General features: G+C 42.3%; 1 protein-coding gene across 1 annotated transcript in view; it reads left to right on the top strand.

Moving 5' to 3' along the window:
• The first annotated feature begins 322 nt into the window (after nucleotides 1–322).
• mdn1 (midasin AAA ATPase 1) overlaps nucleotides 323–14,128 on the top strand; it is a 105,863-nt gene continuing 92,057 nt past the window's right edge. Inside the window, exons 1-10 of the mRNA XM_088324684.1 lie at nucleotides 323–511; nucleotides 1,999–2,225; nucleotides 4,065–4,289; nucleotides 5,567–5,674; nucleotides 5,743–5,932; nucleotides 8,878–9,075; nucleotides 9,148–9,279; nucleotides 10,256–10,359; nucleotides 12,036–12,150; nucleotides 12,222–12,388. Of these exons, the coding sequence (XP_088180810.1) occupies nucleotides 416–511; nucleotides 1,999–2,225; nucleotides 4,065–4,289; nucleotides 5,567–5,674; nucleotides 5,743–5,932; nucleotides 8,878–9,075; nucleotides 9,148–9,279; nucleotides 10,256–10,359; nucleotides 12,036–12,150; nucleotides 12,222–12,388 (1,562 nt within the window). The 5' untranslated portion in view covers nucleotides 323–415. The remainder of the gene's footprint in view (nucleotides 512–1,998; nucleotides 2,226–4,064; nucleotides 4,290–5,566; nucleotides 5,675–5,742; nucleotides 5,933–8,877; nucleotides 9,076–9,147; nucleotides 9,280–10,255; nucleotides 10,360–12,035; nucleotides 12,151–12,221; nucleotides 12,389–14,128) is intronic.

Here is a 14,128-nt window from a genome sequence, read left to right as displayed (position 1 = left end):
CCTTTTCATGAGATTCGGAAACACGTGTAATTGTAATATTTGACTATACATTACATAAGTTACATCCAGGTGCTCAACTGTTTGACCTGTTGTTGTTTTTCTTTTTTCTTCCTTTTTCATCCATTTGCACATTTTACCTTTTTAATTTTATTTACTTGCACTGAAAGGTGGAACCGTCTCATTTTGTTATTTTGTATAACGACAATAAAGGGCATTCGGTCATAAATCTCTTTATCGGGGATCTACTATTCAGGACTTGGGTGGAAGTAGATGACGCGAACCGGAAGTACTGCTTTCCTCACATGTGGACACTTTTTGTCACGTTGCTTCGGAATGTTTCCTTTTTAAGCTTTTTAGTTTTTTTCTCTCCAGATGACATCTACATTTTAGCTCTCTTACAGCGAGTAATTATACGATGGAAACGTTGGAGCTGAGCCCATCAACACTGTCAACGATATGCAATCATGTTCATGAAATTCGCAAACAAATAGGAGGTCTGGTTTCCAAGCAGGTTGGTCTGAAATTGTTTTACAATATTTTCATACTTGAGCGCATTGTTCCCCCTGATAAATGATTGCAATTCTCTTTATTAAGTGATAATAAACCTTATAAACACAACGCAAGGCATACTACGTTGAAGAAAACAAGTCTAGTTTGTGTAAACAAGTTTATTGACCAAATAATCAACACACACAGTTCTTTCAGTATCTTTCGCAATTCTTGTCCACTTGCAGTGTAGTGTTTTGAGTGATTTCAAGACTTCGCGTCAAGGGTCTATAGAATAAACCTCATCTGCGGTCCCTTCTCAAGGTTTCTTAATTTTCATAGTTTTTGGATCAGGGGATGTTGTCATAATAGTCTGTGGTGTGCAATAATCTGTGGTCTGTGCAGCCCTTTGAGACTCTTTGTGGTTAAGTACTATTCAAGTAAACTTGACTTTACTATCAAGCCAATATTGGTCAGTTAAATGATACTATACTTGGGAATAATATCACCTAATGGAAGCGTGTAAATGCTGAAAAGAAGGGGGCCAAGTACTGAACCTTGTGGAACACCTCAGGTAACACTAAAGGGCTCAGATGTCATTTCACCATACTTAACACAGTGCGTCCTATCTGAGAGGTAGGATCTGAACCATAAGAGAGACCAGTCCATTTTTCCAACCGTTCTAGTAAGATATTATGGTCCACAGTGTCAAATGCAGCACTAAGGTCCGGTAGCAGCAAAAGTGATTAAGCGCCAGAGTCCATTGGCAGTAGAAGATCATAGGGTACCTTAATCAGAACTGTCTCGGTAGAGTGGTTAGCCCTGAATCCTGATTGCATTGATTCAAAAAGATTGTTAAAATCATTTAGCTGCTGTGCACAACCTTGGAATCAAGAGATCGCAGTTCGAATCCCGGCTCCTCTGTGTTACATGTGGAAGTGTCCTTGGGTAAGACACTGAACCCCTATTGCCCCCAATAAGCAGGTTAGCGCCTTACATGGCTGCACGGCTGCTATTGGGAAATGTGAAGCACATTGTAAAGCGCTTTGGGAAGTCATTCACTTGAAAAGCGCTATAGAAATGCAGATCATTTCATCTCTATATCTAAACATCTATCTCTATTTTGGCTGATCAGGGGATGGCATAATGGTCGAGACTTGTTCTGAATAAACAATATTGAATTAAATATGGCTCAGTCAAAGTGGGAAAGAGGAGATCGGTCTTAACAAAAGAACAATAACTTTTAATTCACATTATATATACATTTATAACCTTATCTTCTCTGTTCCTTTATCTTCTTGGCTGATACCTCACTGAGAATGTGTGAAACTGGAGTGTCAGGCCCAATTTCGTTGTCACAATATGTTAACCCATTTTGTAACAATGACAATAAAGGTAGATTCTATTCTATTCATAACATTTTTTGGACGATGTTCACAATTTGAAGTATTCCAAAAATATGGGGGAAACATTCAAGTGGACAGGTATGCATTTCTACCCCTTGAATTTCAGATATGGAGTCCACAAGACAGAAGGTGTATTTTGGAGTGCTTAGCCAAAACACTGTTGGAGAAGGAACACACCTTAGTCCTTGCACGCCACTCGCGATCCCTGCTCCTGGATCTCCTGGAGCGCAACGCGGCCAGGGTGAAGAACGGTGGCGGGATCGACCACGACCTGCACGAGCGCTTGTGCGTCGCCCTCAGCAAGCTGCTCCGCGTTAGCCCCGATGCTCAGCCGTAAGTCCGCCGTCCTTCATTTTGGGGCCCACTTTGGAGGATTGGAAATGGCTTTCTTGTCATGGATAACGACGTAGTAAATATTGTTTATAACACAGGTGGGCCAGATCAGGCCCACCAGACATCACTCAGTGGCTCAGGGGGTAGAGCGCTCGTCTTGGGATAAAGAGATCGCAGTTCGAATCCCGGCTCCTCCGCGTTACATGTCGAAGTGTCCTTGGGTAAGACACTGAACCCCGAACGCCCCCAATAAGCAGGTTGGCGCCTTACGAGGCTGCACGGCCGCTATTAGGAAATGTGGAGCTCATTGTAAAGCGCTTTGGGAAGTCATTGACTTGAAAAGCGCTATAGAAATGCAGATCAAAGGAGAAAAACGAGCTGCAGTTTTAAATATGTCCGCCAGGTGTCGCCAAAGCCAGACAGGACTTGTCAAGAAACTAAAGCTCTGTCTCTTTCGGTATCTCTATCTCTCTGTCTCTTTGACTGTTTCTTTCTCTTTTATTATTTCAGTCCTTATATCTTCTTTTTTTCTCTCTTTCTTTCTCACCTTTTCTTTCTCTCTTTCACTCTCTCACTTTCCCTTTCTTTTTCACACTCACTCTTTTTCTCTCTCCCTTTCACTTCTAATTTTTCTTTCTTTTCCCCCTCTTTTTATATATATTATGCTCTCTCTATACCTCTCCCCTTTTCTTTCTCTCTGTCTCTTTCTCTCTTTCTCTCTTTTTTATTATTTCAGTCCTTCTTTCTTTTTTCTTTAGCGTTCCCTTTCTTTTTCACTATTTTTCTATAGCTCTTGGACTGTCTCCCTTTCACTTCTAATTTTTCTTTGTTTCTTTCCCCCCCTCTTTTTTCTATATTATGCACTCTCTATCTCCCCTTTTCTTTCTCTTTCCTCATCTCTCTCTCCCTCTTTCTCCTTACTCCGTCTCCCTTGTTCTCTTTATCTTTCTCTTCCTTCGTCTTCCTGTCTCTTTCTCTTAAATTTGTTAGGGTGTCCCCCGTGACATTTATTTCCTAGCATGTGGCCCTCAGCTAAAATGAGTTTGACACCCCTGGTTTATAACAAGATTAGGCCTGGCGCTCCAGGATAAACATGTTATTTATGTATCCTTTATCTGCCTGGGTTGTTGAAGCACCACTCTGGACAGCTTTCTCCACTGCTGATGTTTCCCACGTCTATCTGTCACCTGTTGTCAGTCCGTCTGCGAACCTCTAGGCAAGCTTTTCGACCCTGACTCCCACCGGTTGTTGCTCCTGTCTGTTTCCCGGCTTCGACCCGTTTATTGATCTTGACCACTTTTTTTGCTCTCCTGTCCCGGCTACTGTTTATCTATCCCTCACTCCTATCCCTCAAGAGGGGTGACTGACAGCAAGACAAACACATACAATAACAAAGGAAATGAAAAGGGGAAAAAAACACACACAAGTTTTTTTTTGGACCATGGCCGACCAAAACAAGTGAAGCACCTCCCAATGAAACGTGTCACAAGGGTTAGGGTTAGGGGTTAGGGTCAGGATGACACAACACACTCTTCTGCTTAACAGCAGGGCCCGACAGCTTTCGCTGGTTTACCCCTGCCGCATCATATAGGTGACCTGCCCATCCCTTAGAACAGGAAAGAGGTCTCCTACGCAATAATAAAATCACAGTTTGAGCTGGTTGAGATTTTTAAGAAGCTCCTTTAGGGAGTTTCAGTGAACATGCGAGAAAAGAGTTCTTCAAAAACCAGCTTCAAGTCCTGTCTGCGGTGCCAAATTGTCTTGGTTTCACTGAAAATGAGGATGTCATCTTCCCAAGATGAAAGCCATTTAAAGTCCACTTTGTTTTTTTGCAATTAGGTTCGCCGCGAGGTACTTCCGAGATGCTCCTCCCGTCTTCCAGAGACTCCTCTTCAGCAAGGAAGAGGCCTCCGGTATCCGATACGGTCCCAAGCGGATGAAACTGCGGGACCTGATGGCTGCCACGCTACGTTTCCTCCAAAGCGATTGCGGTGCTTATGAAACGCTGTGGGACTGGAGTCCCTGTGTTTCCCAGTTGCTCACTGGCGACGTCTCGGTTCGAGGGTGAGTTATTCCGACTTTAGATCTTAAATACATTGAAACAGTCAGCAGCAATGTTCCCTCTGAGCTGCGCGTGTGCGCAATCGCGCACTACGCAGAGCTTTTCTGCACACAAGAAAATCTTGCCAGCTCACGGAAATCAGGGCTCAAAATTGCTTATTAAGAAGCGAATTAACTCAAAGTTACAGTGCATGAAGGTCAAAATACACGGGGGTTCCCCTGACGCTGTTTTCTAAATGCGGTATTTTGAAGTCAAGGTCGAAGTAGAATGAAGTTGAGTCAAGTTAGTAGCGTTTGTTGAGAACCGGCTTCTTCGGCTCAACTCACTAAAAAGAACTGGCTCTTTCGGGTCCCAAACGGCTCTTCGGGTTGTTTTCGCTTCTTTCATCCCTATACGACCAAATATTATGTAAAATGATGCACAAAATGACTTAAAAGAAGGGGGGAATAGAACAAAAAGAAAAAAAATACCAAAATGAAAAAGTAGTGAAAAGCTGAGAAAAAAAGAAACAAAAAGAAGAGAAAAAAGACAGGAAAAAAGAAAAGAAAGAAACGTAGGAAAAAAAATAGAGAACAAAAAGAAAAAAGTAACAGCTCGGAAAAAATAAACACAATGAGATTTTTTATAAAGGAATTAAAAAAAAAAAGTAGAAAAAAAGAGAGAAAAGAAGGAAAAATTCAGAAAAAAGCCAGAAAAAAAAGAAAAGAAAGAAACAAAGGAAAAAAGGAAACAGCTCGGAAAAAATAAACACAATGAGATTTTTTTTAAAGGATTTTTTTATTTTAAATGGAAAAAAACTGAGATAAATGAGAAAATTTGTGTTGCATTCCAATAATTTCCAATTATATCAAGTTGATCTTTTTGCCAAGATTGTACTTCCACTAAAAATGTGATTAAATACAGTTGTGTATCTTACAACCGACAAAATAAGCCCCCAAAAATGTTAATATTATGCGACAAAAGATACCAGGAAATTAAAAAAAAATGGATATCTTGTGAAAGAATTGTAAAAACAAATGACGTTTGTAGGCAATTCATTCAAAAGAGAAAAATAATTTTGCATTGGCGGAAACTCTGCAAAATGTAACGTGATGTCAAGTTTTGGACATGTTTGCTCATGACTTAGTTGCCTCACTTGGGATTTTGGTTGCTCACTGTTGTTTCAAGTGTTGCTCACCGACTTTGTGTCAACGCTCAGACCCGTACGGAAAATGACAGGGATTATTGGTCAGCAGCGACCTCATCTTAATGCGGACCCTATTTTTCTTCTCTTGGCCAGGTACACAGCTCATTGTCTAGCACTGGTCACCCATATGACGGACTATGAGAAAAACCTCTTTTTGAGTACGGTACTGACAAGCGATGAGATCTTGCAAATGAAGTTCAGGTATCGGTTCTCGTCAAACGATCCAAAGAACTTTCCTTCAAAGCTAACGAGATCGGCTTTTGTTTTAGGATTCTCGAGGAAGACCAAGAGACGACGATAGAAAACGCACTGGTGTTGGCAAACCCCGAAGGTCCGGCCTCGAGGCGGGACGAATCATCGATCGCTCAGGGTCAGATCGTCTCCAGTGACTTATCCCCCAATGTGGTTGCTCTTTGCGGCGTTGTGCTGCCCCGAACAGCTCTACAGGAGCCCGAACGGGTGAGAAGCGTCTCGTTGTTTATCATTCAGGTTACCTTACATTCAGCTTATGACTTAATAGTCTTCTTTAATAATCTGATTACCGTATTTTCCGCACTGTAAGGCGCACCGGGTTATAGGGCGCACCCCGAAAAAATAGTTTTTGGTCCTATATTTGACATACATAAGACGCACCGGATTATAAGGCGCTACAATGGGAACGTGGACAAAACAGTCAGATAGTTCAGTCCAACTGATTACCCCCTTAACATTCCCAAAGCTTGCAAAGACGCAAATACGTGTCGTTCCATCATTCGGAAGGTTAAAGTCTTGGGATTCAAGAAATGCCAACCATTCCTTAGTTTCTATTTTCTTTTTCGCTCGCAACTTTACTGCGCATATGACAATAAACACTTGGAATTGAGTTGAATTTAAAAATAGACACTCCATTCCATCCATTATCTGCCCCGCTTATCACAGAAACATCGAGTTCAGTCTGAAACAAGATACAGGGAAAATATATAGCCGGAGTAGCTCACCGAAGTCGTTGTGTTCAATAATAATGTGCAGCCGTGCTCCTCTTATATCCGTGAGTGTAGTAAATCCAGGAGAATAAAATATTTACAAATACAGAATAGTAAAAAAATGCTTTCTGTATGCCGTCAACCGTGTGCTATACGCATTCATCTTTTTCAGCCAATTGCAGGCTTTGTTTTGCCGCTTCAGCCAATGCAAGCCTGTAAATGATAAAAAAGATCCGCCCCTTGACCTCCGAATAACTTCAGCCAATAGTGATCGATTCAAATGATGATTGACACATTGGTTAGGAAATGAAACGCCGGTAAATAAATCCCAGCATACACAGAGGACTACTTCGCATGCGGGGGGAAATCGAGTCGGCGGCTGCTTGCCTTAGTTGCGAGACTTTGCGATTTAATATTGATCCATATATAAGGCGCACTGTATTATAAGGCGCATGGTCAGCTTTTGAAAAAAATGGAGACTTTTAGGTGCGCCTTATAGTGCGGAAAATACGGTAAACTCATCTGGGACGAGATTTGTAATGACAGTCGTAGAACTTCGTGACGCATGAAAGTTATAGGGGATGCGCAGGCCAATGGCTGTTTAATGCTTTGGTTTTTTTTTCATTTATCTATTTTTCTTTTTCAGTTTTAGTGTTCTGCCCCTTGATAATCTTACACCATGGATCGGCAACCTATGGCACGCAAAGGGTTAACCAGTGGCACGCGAGCACACGGCAAAATAATAATGATCATATTTTAAAAATGCGCATTTTTACCTGAAATTAAGACATTTTCAGTTGCGTGCCGTGTTATTTAGAAGCTTTACGTTAGCGCCCCTCCGTGTGTCAGTGCGTGTTTGTGCGGCGCCTCGCAGAGGAGAGATTTTAACCCGGCCACAGAAACACCGGCGCGCGATAAATGAACGAATCATGACGGCTCCTTGAGCGAAAACATCTCGTTCTTTCCAGCCAGCGTAAATGGACGAATAGGGCTTTGTGCAAAAAAAATGACCGTGCTGTTTGTGCATTATGCTTCGAGAGCGTTGTACCTCACACGACACAAGACGAAACATGAACATAAATTCAAGGATGAGTCCGACACGGCGGAGACATTAAAACGCGTTGTGCCCAGGTACGGCAAACAAACACAGACTCCGAAGACCTTTGTCATTGCTACAAACGCCACCACTGAAGCAAGCTATCACATTGCTCACTGCATAGCAAAGCACAAAAAACATTTAAAGAAGCGTGTGTTTGTGCTTGTGTGTGCGCGTGCCTTCTGCTTTGCTGCTGTTATTTCAAGTTTTGATATTTTCTGCAACAAGATATCATTGATGAATGGTATGCTAGTTGTCCATAGCACTTGTTTTTTGATTGTAGCTCTTTGTTGTATATTCGGACTGGTGTAAAATCACAGCTCTGTTGGATATAGAAGAAATGTTGTGCGAGTCATTAATCTTGGTGTGGCACACCGCTTTACGAGGAAATTTGAAAGTGGCACTCCACTCCAAAAAGGTTGCTGACCCCTGTCTTACACTGTTGTTCAGTATGCCCAAACAGACTACTTGCCTGCTTGACCCACTTTCGGGCTCACTGGTGAAGGATATTTTTGATATCTTATGATCTGGTGGTTTTAAATATCATTTTTGTCTCACATTTTTCCCTCCAAAAATAAACAAAATCCACCCCCAAACAATCACATAACAGACTATCAAAAGAGAAGTTTAACATATATAGAAAAAGCAGTGTATTTAACAAGGGGTGTGGTGCAATGCAGAGGCTTTGCATATTCTTTTTGGGATCAAATGTTTTCAAAGTCATCCTAGCTCTCATTTGTCACAATTAACCCGTTTAATCTCCCCAGCATTTTTTTTCACAAGCTGTAGTGTCTATTATAATTGTTTTTGTGTCATATTTGCCCTCGTGTAGGTTTTAGATCAGGGTGATGGTGTAATAATAGTCTGTGGTTTGCAATCATCTGTGGTCTGTGCAGCCCTTTGAGACTCTTTTGGATTAAGGGTGTCACAAACAAGCATGACTTGAGGTTTTTGAGTTTTTCCTTGACCTCATGTAGGTTTTAGATCGGGGGATGGTGTCAAAATAGACTGTGGTTTGCAATAGTCTGTGATATGTGCAGCCCTTTGAGACTCTGTGTGATTTAGGGTGTCACAAATAAACATGACTTGACTCTTCCAAAAATTAATGGTTTGGCAACCCGGGAGCTTCCAGTGTCTCAAAAGGGTCCGGGCGCAGGCCATAAGTCCAGTTTTTAGTATTTTGACTTATGTGTCCAAGTGGGGGACCACAGTTTTGTCTCCAAGAAGACACAGTCTTACTGATTTTGGGAGAGTACATTTCAACCATTTGTCCTTAAGGCAGCATTAAAGTTTCGACTAGGCATCTCTTTTCTCTCCAGAGTCTCACACTGAATATGGGCTTGCAGGTACCGGAGCGGAACATGGTGCCTGTGGAATCCACCCGCCTCAATCTGAAGAGATTGGCTTTAGCCGTGGCCTCACGCAAACCCGTGCTCCTCGAAGGGCCCATCGGATGCGGCAAAACTGCTCTGGTGGACTTTATGGCTGCCGTGACGGGTCAGGAGATCCTCAAGGTCCAACTTGGGGATCAGACAGACAGTAAAGTAAGATCATCACCAGTCAGAGGAGCTTTGGAAAGCGGGTTTTCTAGGAGTTTCTCCATATTTTCTTTTCAGCTTCTTCTGGGGATGTACCGTTGCACTGACATACCAGGAAAGTTCACGTGGCAAGCGGGAACCCTGACTCAGGCGGTCTCGAAAGGATTGTGGATTCTGTTGGAAGACATTGACCATGCATCACTGGACGTGGTCAGTACAGTCACCTTGTCAATATTTTTGCCTATTTCTCCTGACATTGTTTGTATCACGTTTTTCTCTTTTAAGTATTTATTATGTCTTAATCCTGGAGTGCCATTTAACAGTTTTTTTCTACTGAGTCTTTAATGACACGTTCATCCCGGAGTGTCACGATTATTCTTGTTGTTACCAACGTACACTACCGTAAATTCCGGACTATAGAGCGCACCTGATTATAAGCCACACCCACCACATTTCGGGAGGAAAACCGATTTTATACATACACAAGCCGCACCTGTATATTAGCCGCATGCGCACACATTAAAAAAAAGGTTAACCCATAACCGACACAGTCTAAAAAATCATAGCCGGCAAAATGAACGGAAAATGATACCGGTACTTAAGGTTTGATGCAGACCTGCAGAGTCCAGGTACCCGTTGAAAGTAATCCAAGGAAAAAAGTGTATATTTCCAAAGGTAAGGGTGGGAAAAATATATATCCACTATTGTCCGCCGCGACAGCGAACACGTCTCGCCTTTACTCCACTTCCCGTCAGCCCGCGTTTGCTCCGCCCCTTCTTTCTTATTCGCCCGTGAAAAACATCCAAATAAGTGTCTCAAATAAATCGTCGTGTGCCTTTCCTTTTTGCAATTTGCATGGTGAGGATTCTTCTACGCTAATTTAATTTGTGCACAAGCTAAGAAGTTGCAGTCTTCCTCGGCGCATATATTCCACCGGTCTAAATCTTACCTTTTGCACTCGAGCGCCGCTGGCGGCCGTTAGAAAAATGACATCAATTAGCCGCATCACTGAATAAGCCGCAGGGTTGAAAGTTTGGGGGAAAAGTAGCGGCTTATAGTTTGGAATTTACGGTACATTGTTATCATTACAATCAAGACGATTCTATTCTAAAGACGCACAGTGTTTTGGAACGGAAAATACAGCAGCCAGAACTGCAAAGTTTCATTCATTTGTGTGTATTTGAAGGTATCTGTGCTTCTACCATTGATGGAAAACAACAGATTAACGATTCCAGGACAGGAAGACAGCATTGACATAGCTCCTGGATTTCAATTCTTTGCAACCAGAAGGTACGGATAGACGTTATCTCCCTTGTTGAAATTTCATTTCCTTGCCACATAAGAAATGGCTCAGTATGTCATTTGGTGTGTCTTGTAACCTGATGCGCCATATGTACTGCAAAATACGGTGGATAAGATTGCAAATGCATACAGAATGTATACATGTGCGTTACTACACTAAGTTTTTTTTTGGTCTTCAATTGTATTTTTGCAATGATAGATAAATCAAAAAAACAACGCTGACCATAATTGCAAAGAATTATATGCAATGAAAATCGAACCTGGGTCACGGTGGTGAGAGCACAGACACTTCACCACTTGACCACCGGTGGTCCAGATGATATAGGAAAAGGCAAAACGCAACGTCGGATTCATCACCTGATACTCTAAAGAGTTGTTTCCCTCGTCATTCTTTTTGCATGTATTTACCGTAAATCTTTCAGGAAAACCTTCTGTCACCTCCATTCTCTAACAGTCGTTTTTGGAACCATGAGTAAAAATAGTAATAATGATAAAAAATCGAATGCCTTTTTGTACGTCATCTGTATCACTAGTGTTCAGGTGACGGCATTCTCATCGCTGTTACCCAGGTTCGATTACCATTGAACACAATGTTTAGTGATTTTGGTCGGTTACATTTTTAATAGATCAATCGTTGCACTAACATACCCTAAAAAGGTTATACACACAAAAATACGCTAACTCTTACTGTAGTGTCAACTCCATGCCCCTTGGATACAAAATATATGGGACAAGATTATTTTAGGGGGGTGTGCCTTATAGAAATAGAAATGGGGTTAATGCAGTGTCTGAAACTTGGGACACCAGGGAAGACAACTCCAAAAAGTTGCCTGCCCCATTTTTCACATCTTGAAACACAATAAGACGACTCATCGCAAAAATAATGACAATAATATATAATGATAATCAGAATATATATAACAGAACAACACTTTAAAATTAAGTTGATTATAAATCTACTTATAACATCCATTCCATGTATATGACATGGCTGTTTTCCATCTGTCATCCGTATGTATCTGTATTGACTCATCTTCATTCATGCAATGTTTGCTACAAGCCACGTGAACTCCTCTTTCCACGATGCTTTTAATGTACGTTTACCTTTTGTAGCGTCATACATTTTGTTAGCTTCTTTTGAATATTTCTTCTGGGGCTGAGGTTTTGCCTTGATTCCTAACCACTTATCCATTTTTCTTGTGTTCTCTGTGCGTCTACTTTGGAAAATGATATGCAAATACACGAACTTATAAGGCTCTGGAAAGTCCGGAAGCACGAAGTAATTTGATACAGGCATCTGATTGGCTGCCGAGTATGCAAATTGCAAAACGAACCGAAATTTCCGAACCGAATGAAGATTTCGGAATCTGAATAAAGCAAACGTTTTATTTGATTTGAAAAAAAAACCACAAAACCTTGAAAGATTTGTTTTTAATTCTTGAAAAGTTGTCGGCCACCCAGGTAGATAGACGTTTTGTAAGTGGTACGCCCGACGTAAAAGAAGCATGCCCCGGGCATCCGGGCAGACGTTATTCCAGACACTGCTTAATGGCCAGTTTCTTAGCTGCATGTTGGGCACCACAAAATCATGGCAAGGGACAAAAATCTTAGGGTTTTTTCATCAAGTTTTGGCAAATGAAGACAATTCTCCTCGTCCTTTTCAGGCTGACATACAGTGGCGGCAACTGGCACAGACCAGCCAATTCCAATGCGACCCTACTGGATAAATACTGGACCAAACTGCAGATGGCCAACATGTCTAGGAATGAATTGCAAACGGTCAGTAAAGAACTTCAGATTTGGCGCTTCATCTTGAGAAATGAGCGGCCTTCAATGAGGTGTGTTTTCAGGTTCTCACCACCAAGTACCCCACGCTGCGAATGGTGTGCGATCGTCTCTTGGACATCTACTGCCACCTGACCGGGCAACGCCAACCGGACGAATCGTCCGGCTGTTCGAGTCCTCAGACAGCCGAGGAGAGCGCAGCGCAATTGGAAGGTCGAGCGCTGTCGTTGAGGTGCGGCCTTTTTGCAACGACTCCATATTTGGAGATTGTAAAATACAAATTTTGTCAAGATATTGCTCATTAGTGATCTGCCCCTTGATGATCTTGCACTGTTGTTCAGTATGCCCCTCACTTTGGGGGGCCTCAGCATTACGTCACCGCTTTTTGCTGTTGGCTTCCTCAGGCTGTGATCTTCAGCTCTCGCTGGAGAGATTCGCAGCCGAATGTAAAGCGGCCGGGATGAGGATCAGCACCTCTAAGTCCGTGACCATGGTACTCAGCCGTAAAAGGGTGGCATCCTCCCTTCACGTTGGGGATGAGATCTTTCCCCAAGTGGAGGAGTTCAAGTATCTTGGGGTCTTGTTCAAGAGCGAGGGTAGGATGGAACGGGAGATCGACAGACGGGTCGGTGCAGCGTACGCCGTCATTCGGACCCTTCACCGGTCCGTCGTGGTGAAGAGGCAAAGCTCTGGATCTACCGGTCGATCTACGTTCTTACCCTCACCTATGCTCATGAACTTTGGGTTATGACCGAAAGAACACCATCCCGGATACAAGTGGCCGAAATGAGTTTCCTCCGTCGGGTTTCTAGGTTTTCCCTTAGAGATAAGGTGAGAAGGTCAGTCATCCGGGAGGGACTCTGTGTAGAGCCACTGCTCCTCAGCATTGAGAAGAGCCAATTGAGGTGGCTCGGACATCTGATCAGGATGCCTCCTGGACGCCTCCCTCGGGAGGTGTTCCGGGCATGTCCCACCGGCAGGAGGCCGACCCAGGACACGCTGGAGAGACTATATCTCTCAGCTGGCCTGGGAACGCCTCAGGATCCCGTCGGATGAGCTGGAGGAGGTGGCTGGGGAAGGGACGTCTAGGCTTCCCTTTTAAGGTTGCTGTCTTTGCGACCCGACCCCTTTTAAGCGGAAGACGATGGATGGATGGATATTGCTCATTACCTTAAACAATTTTAACGTTCTAAATACTCAACAAATTTTAAGTGAACAACTCAGAATCCATGGAAAAATAAATGAGGTCCCATCACAAAAATAGCATCTGGAACGTAGCCAACTGTTTACTGTTTTAAAAAATGAAGCCTGTTGTAAAAAGTTTGCTGTGCAAAGATTTTTTGGGGAAGTGATGAGAGTTTTGTCACCCTGAATTAGAAATGGACTAGCAGGCACCCAGCCCCTTTGTTGCCTTTATACAAGTATATATAATTTGAGTGCACGCATAGATAGGAATAAGGAAATATGTACAATGAAATATAGAATAAAATAAGGTAAGAACTTTTTGTGCAATAAAACCAGTATTGATCTACTTTCGGCTATATCTAAAGTATTTGAAGAGGTGCAAATGTGCTGTCATATGGGACTGCAAAATGATTAACTCTGGTTCAGTTTTTTAGTGCAAATTGGAGTTGAGAATGGGGTGTCACCCCTGCCTTGGTTGTCATTGATAACGACGCAAACATGGCATGGTAGCATTAACATATTATAAAGACTTTAAAAAGAGAATAAGATCACAAAAATGTCAAGATAACTAAACAGAAATACTTACAAGGTAGTCCTTGGAGAACAACCGATGTTGTATAATGTAAAATGTACTTTATTCAAGCAGCCTTTTATAATGATCCGGCGTACCAAAGTGCTTCACAGTAATAACAGAAATGTAAATAATATTGCAATTGTAGAAATAGTGCAATTTTTTTCAGCTGCAACTCAAATAATGAAGTCCCTAGATAAGATATGGATACCCTTT

This window comes from Urocampus carinirostris, chromosome 20, assembly GCF_059441175.1.
Source record: "Urocampus carinirostris isolate Australia breed hairy pipefish chromosome 20, RoL_Ucar_1.0, whole genome shotgun sequence".
NCBI lineage: Eukaryota > Metazoa > Chordata > Actinopteri > Syngnathiformes > Syngnathidae > Urocampus > Urocampus carinirostris.
Note: the sequence above shows the minus strand (reverse complement) of the source record. Positions and strands in the feature narration are given on the sequence as shown.